We start from the raw sequence: 5,989 nt of genomic DNA, 5'->3' as shown, positions 1-5,989 counted from the left end.
TAATAATAATAATAATAATAATAATAATAATAATAATAATAAAATGAGATCATTCTAATTGCTGCAAGGAGGAAGGTTTGACCTCGGAAAAGGTCCTGCAAGTAACTGGCATGTCCCAGGCAGGATCTCAGGCATCGGGGAAGGACACGATGGCTGCAGAGGAGGGTCCCACGCGAAACCTGCCTGCCCCTTACCGGAGCGTTCCCCAAATTAGTCCTCCAACGTCGGATGTGCGAGCAAATGCTCAGTCCCGGGGAGACATCACCCATGGCTGCAGGCTGGGTGCTGTCTCCCGGGCCAGCTCCGGAGGAGAGGTCGGTGGGAGGAACAGCTTCGCTGCCTTGGTTGCCACCTAAAGCCATTTCTCTGCCTCTGTGGGAATGAAATTAAGCTCAGGGGAAGATGCAGGTACCGTTTATTACACTAAAAAATGCAGAGTCTTAGGGAGCCAACCAGTTCATTAATTCATATTGTTTCCTGCAAACCAATTTTTCACCAGATGATTCAGAAAAAAGTCCAAACGTTGCGGTTTCGCCATCCAAAGCGATGCCTCATTTCACCCTTTATTGCCATTTTTACGGCAGGCACCTGCTCTGGCACTGGCAGCCGTGGGAGGGAAATGCTCCCTTCGGACCTGACAAAGAGAAACGCCTCATCCTGCTCCAGCCCCGGCAACTCAAAGAGCTTCCCCGGCTTTTTATTGTTCCCAAATAACGCCTTGCTTCTGCCTAAATTGCCCGCGGGATGCCCAAATTTCCAGGCACCGCCAGCTTTTTGGGGGGGTGATGGGCAGCGTCGGGATACGGTGCGGGGCGGGAGATGGGGCGCTCGTGCCGATTTTCCTCCTTTCCCCGTATCCAGGGATGCTCGGATGGAAATAGATAACGTCAGCCGACGTAACGAAGGCGGAGGACCCCTGGGGTCGCCCCCGCACTGCACGCCTCCAACATCTCCCCTTTGTTTTTCCGCCACCAGCTCTTGTTCCTAAGGAGCATCCTATGCAAACGGTGAGAAACCATGGAAACCACCCGTTAATATCAGCATCCTGCCAGCGAGGTCCTGGCCGGCTGGGCTGCGCCCGGCAGCGAGGGCGGCAAAGCCAGCACGGCCCACCAGGCACCCTCCCTTTCCCCAGGGCCATCACCTTTAAACCCCAAGTGCTCACTGGGATGGAGGAAAAAGCTTTTTTGGCAGGATTGATATCAGGCCAGACCTAGCAGGGGGTTGCAGAGGGTGGTTTTTTTGTCTCCCCCATCCCACCTCTGAGCCTCCGACACCTCCGAAGACCAACTGCACGTCGTCACCTGACTCCCGGAGCTGGGGATTTACAGAAAAGCCCCTCAGAGGGGTGAAGTCATGGGGAGAAGGGTCAGAGGAGATGGGTTGTTACTCTCAAGGATGTCCCCATTAATGGTTTTTCTGGTAGAGGGGAAACACGGGCTTCTGCCCGCGTCCAGCCAAGCCACCTGGAATTTTCCCGTCCCCGAGGCGCCAGGGCAAGGGCCACCGTCCCCTGCTTTATCCACAGCAGGGAGACTTGGAGCCCTGCGAGCTGCAGCACTTGTAGAAGCTTGGAAAGCCCCCAGATGGTTTAATTTCCTATTTACAGCCCCCCGGCAGGGAGATGATACCTTCTTCCCCGAGGCCTCCCCAGCTTTGATCCGTGACGGAGAGGGGCAGGAAAAGAGCTGGGGCGATTTGGGCACAGAGACCATACCAGAAGACCAGAGTGTTTATTAATGATAAAAAAAGAGGCAGTACATAAAGACTTTTTTTTTTTTTTTTTTTTTAAACGAAAGCTGAAAAAGCATCTGGAGAACCCCAAATGCAGGCAGAGGCGGTGACCGAGTGGAGGCGGGGGCGGGGGCGGCAGGAGATGGTGGCCACTAGACAGGGACATCCTCGTGGATGCGGACCCGGAGGGGACAGATGCGGAGCGTGTTGGGCAGCGCGCCCACCGGCGCGCCCCCCACGTAGAAATAAGGGAAGACGGTGCCACCGAACTTCTCGTGGAAGGTGTAGATGTGGGTCTTGCGGTCGGTGTCGTAGAAGGAGAGCTCCCCTTCGTCGCAGTCCAGCTCCACCCGGATCCGTTTCAGGTCGCCCAGCGCCGCCTCCGAACGCGCCGTGTTGGATGCTCGGCACATCTCGCTGTCCTTTCCGGGCAGGCGGTAGATATACCAGAAACCGGAGCGAGCGTCGTGGTGGAAGGTCCAGTGGGTGCCACCGTGTGGCCGGGCCACCCCCACCCGCCAGTTCGTGATGCCGCCCAGGTCCACCTCCCAGGTGTGGAAACCGGTGGAGAAGCCGTGGGAGCCCAGGATGCAGGGGACTGAGGTGAAGCGCTCGGGGTTCTCCACCGTCAGCTTGTAGCCCCTGTTGGTGACACTGGTGAGGTCCTCGGACACCAAGAGCCAGCCCGCCGCGGAGTTGGGGTCGAAGCTGAAGGGGACTGTGGCGGGGAGATGCGCGTTAGGAGCCCGGCTTGCTGCAGGGATGAGCTTATGGGGGGACCACAGCCCCGCAGGCATCCACTCATCCATCCTTTCCTAACCCAGCTCACCATGGAGAAATGCACCCTCCAGGGCTTCCTTTTTGGGGTGCAAGTGCCCCAGAGCACCCTTTATGCTCTCCAACCCCCTTCCCCAGGCCCATCAGCCACAGGTACGGCTGCTCCACGGTCCTTTTCTCTCCAGCACCCACCACCCCTGGGGCTGCCTCACGCAAAGGCTGCTTTAGCCCTAGGACAACCACCCTTTTGGGGGGGGACCCAGCACCTCACCTACAGTGATGATGTCCAGCATCTTCTTCCACACGTTGTACTGCAGTGAGCCCAGGTACTTGGCACTGTCGAGGAGCATCCCCGAGGAGACGGCCTCCGGCTCCTCAGCCGTGCAGGCGATCCTGGGGCAGAGGATGGAGACAGGTCAGCGATGGAGGAAGGGACGGGGCTGGGTCTCCTGGCACCCTGTGTTTTGGCAGGGGCTTCCCCACCAGCACCCCACATCTGCCAAACCTTGTCTCACCCCCCAGGAGGGTGGAGAATCACGCTGGGAGGGTCCCAAATCCCCCAACCATCAGGGTTTTAAAGCTTCCCCCAAGACCTGCAAAGCTGCTTTGTGTCTGCATGCATGTCCCCCCATCCTGCCCGGAGGCACCCAGGGGTGCCGCCTGGCCTTGGGGACCCCCAGCACCTTCTTCTGCCGGAGCACCCAGACCCAGAGGGGACAGGCGAGTACGGGAACTCGCTTGGGGCAGAGACTTCACTCTGCAGCCAGGCAGAAGACCCTGTTCAGCCCCAGGGAGGGGATGCGGGGCCTCAGCCACCCCGAGCACCCTGTGTCACTGGGCAGGGGACATGGCGGGGACCTGCCGCGCTGGATTTACCTGCGCTTGCGGTTCTTGTGGGTCTGAAAGAGAAGGAGACACCGGGTGTCAGACCCCAACTTGTAAGAGGTCACAGGGGCTCGCAAACACCCAAAGGATCGCCCAGCACCCTGCTCGCACCCCAGCAAGAGGCAGGAGGGTGCCACGGCGAGGGTGACACCCCGCAGGGCATGGGGCAGCACCCCAGCAGGGCTTTACCATGAGGAAGGTGTAGTCATCCTCCTTCAGCTCTGCCTGGAGCTGGTGGGCTTCATGGAGCAGGGCCCGGCTCTCCTCTGCCAGCTGCTTCACCTTGCCCTCGATGAGGCCGTGCTTGTGCCGCGTCTCCTCCTGCAGCTGGGCCAGCAGCGCCTTCTCCTCGCCCCGCAGGAACTCGTGCAGCTTCTCAAACTCCCTCCTGATCTGCTCCTCCAACCGCGTCGCTTCCACCTGCCCCGTGTAGGGATGTCACCACCTCCCTTCGGAGCCCCCAACTCCCCTGGGTTCCCCCATCCTCTCCCTAAATGCTCCTCCGGAGCCCTCCGACCAGCTCCAGCACTCAGGGACTTGCCGATATCCCACTAGGACCATGCTGCCCTCCCAAAATCAATGTCCCTGATGCCACGGCAGGCACAGTCCCATCACCCTGGCCCCCAGTTCCCCATCTGAGTCCTTCCTCCCCCCGGCATCGCTCTCCTCACTTAAGGGTGGAGCAGCCCAGGATGGGTGCAGCACTCCACCCCAGAGCCAGTTGCATTCCTGCCCGGGGCATGTGCACGCGTGTGCACGCATGTGCACACATGTGCATGCATGTGTCAGGATCAGGCCCATTGCCTCCCTGCCAGGAGGGACCACGCACCCGGTTGTGTTTGGAGATGGACTCGTAGGAGCGACGCACGGCCCCGAAATCCTTCACCTTACCCCGCAGGGAGGTCTCCATGTTCTTCAGCTTGGCCTGCGGGAAGGAGACGCCTTCAGGACCCTCGCAAACCTACGCGCCCAGGGTTTCCAGTGCGGAAAGACAAGAGCCCCAAACCCAGTAGGATGAGGTTAAGCAGGATCCTTGCTCAATCCGCCCTTTCCCCTCCTGCAGCCGAGGTCTGCCAGCGCTGCACGGGGTCAGCTCCGCGCAGGGCCGTGCAAACACACCGCCCCTAAGCAGCGAGGCAGAGGAGCTTTGCTCCGTGGCAAATCCTCCCCCCTGTTTTTAAGCCCTTCTACTGATGCAGCGTCAAGTCCCTGCCTGTCCCGGTGCTGCAGGCAGCCACTGCCCCGCTCCCAGGGAGGCTCGGTGCCACCGGCAGCCTGCCAAGCCTTGCAAAACAGCAGCCCGATGGCCGCCCCGCGACATTTGAAATCTGGCTCGTCCCCGCAGGCTGAGTCAGGGCGGCAGCTGCTGCTTTCCCGGCCGGGAAACACGGCAGGTCCTGGCATGATGCCTGGCTGCCAGCCAGAGCCTGTCTCCTCCTCCTCTTCCTCCTCCTCCCTGTGCAGCCATGGCCCATCCTGCCCCATGGAGCTTGGGGCTGTCTCCCCAGCCCGCATCCCTCCCCGGCTGGGGGAATTGTGCAACCCCCATCCCAAACACGCTCCCAACCCCGAGGCGCTGCTGCAATAACCAGCTGCTGCAATAACCAGCATGGCCAGATCCAGCCCAGCCCCACGGAGGACGAGCCAAGGAAACGCAGGGCCTGGGCCAAACCCCTTGGAATATCAGCCCGCTCCCCTTTACCGCAGGGCAAACAGCCGTGCCCCGGGGGGCGGGGTGGCACTGGGTAATTCTTAGGCAGGGAGAGCGTCGGGCAGCGATGCGGCAGGGGCACTCCCGTGGGGACCCACCCTCGCAGCGTGGCTTTCATCCCGGCACGCCGACGAGTACAACCACGCCGTGCACGAGCCAAAGCCGTGCGCCGGCAAGTTTGTGCCAGGGCGTGAGCGGGCTGCACCCCTTCAGATGCAGGGGTGCCTCTCCGTGCCATCGGTCCCCCTTTCCTGGAGCATCCCTCACCCTGAAATCCACCGCCGTCTCCTGCACCGGCCGCATCTTGTGCCCTTCGTGCTCTTTGGAGCTCTGGCAGACGAAGCACACCAACTCCTTGTCCTGCAGGCAGAAGAGCTGGGCTTCCTCGTGATGCAGGGGGCAGAGGGCGGCCGCCCGGCTCTGCTGCTGCCCTTCCTCCTTCAGGATCATCTCCACCAGGTTGTTGAGCGTGTGGTTGATGCGAAGGTCGTCGAACGAGGAGGCCTCCTTGCAGACGGGGCACACGTGGTGCCGGTGCTCCCAGGAACGGCTCACGCAGCCCTTGCAGAAGTTGTGGCCGCAGCAAAGCGTCACGGCTTCCCGGAAAGGCTCGTAGCAGATGGGGCACAGTAGTTCCTCCTTCAAGGTGGCCGTGGAGGATGAGGCCAAGGCCACCGAGCTGCTGGCCGAGGGGCTGCCTCCCTTCTCCATGTCGCTGGGGAGAGAGGGGATGGAGGGGGGAGGCTGGAGCGGGGTTTTCCCAGATCCCCGGCTGGAAAAACAGCCCCGTTCCTGATGCAATCGGTTTCCTGCCTGTGACTCACCCCGCAGCTCCCTCCCCGGGCAGGCACCCGCCTGACTGACACCCCCCCGGGCCACTGG

At 61.1% G+C, this 5,989-nt stretch overlaps 1 protein-coding gene across 1 annotated transcript; it reads right to left on the bottom strand.

The window, feature by feature from the left end:
* Positions 1-1,868: 1,868 nt before the first annotated feature.
* Positions 1,869-5,818, bottom strand: TRIM35 (tripartite motif containing 35). Its single transcript, XM_009283453.2, has 6 exons — positions 5,375-5,818; positions 4,226-4,321; positions 3,586-3,816; positions 3,388-3,410; positions 2,783-2,904; positions 1,869-2,452 (listed from the first exon to the last, which is right to left on the bottom strand). Exons 1-6 carry the CDS (start codon positions 5,816-5,818, stop codon positions 1,887-1,889), a joined length of 1,482 nt encoding a protein of 493 aa, XP_009281728.1. The 3' UTR covers positions 1,869-1,886.
* Positions 5,819-5,989: the final 171 nt, after the last annotated feature.

This window comes from Aptenodytes forsteri, unplaced genomic scaffold (genome assembly GCF_000699145.1).
Source record: "Aptenodytes forsteri isolate BGI_AS27 unplaced genomic scaffold, ASM69914v1 Scaffold534, whole genome shotgun sequence".
NCBI classification, from domain to species: Eukaryota; Metazoa; Chordata; class Aves; order Sphenisciformes; family Spheniscidae; genus Aptenodytes; species Aptenodytes forsteri.
The sequence above is the reverse complement of the archived record's forward strand: the minus strand, read 5'-3'. Positions and strand labels throughout refer to the sequence as shown.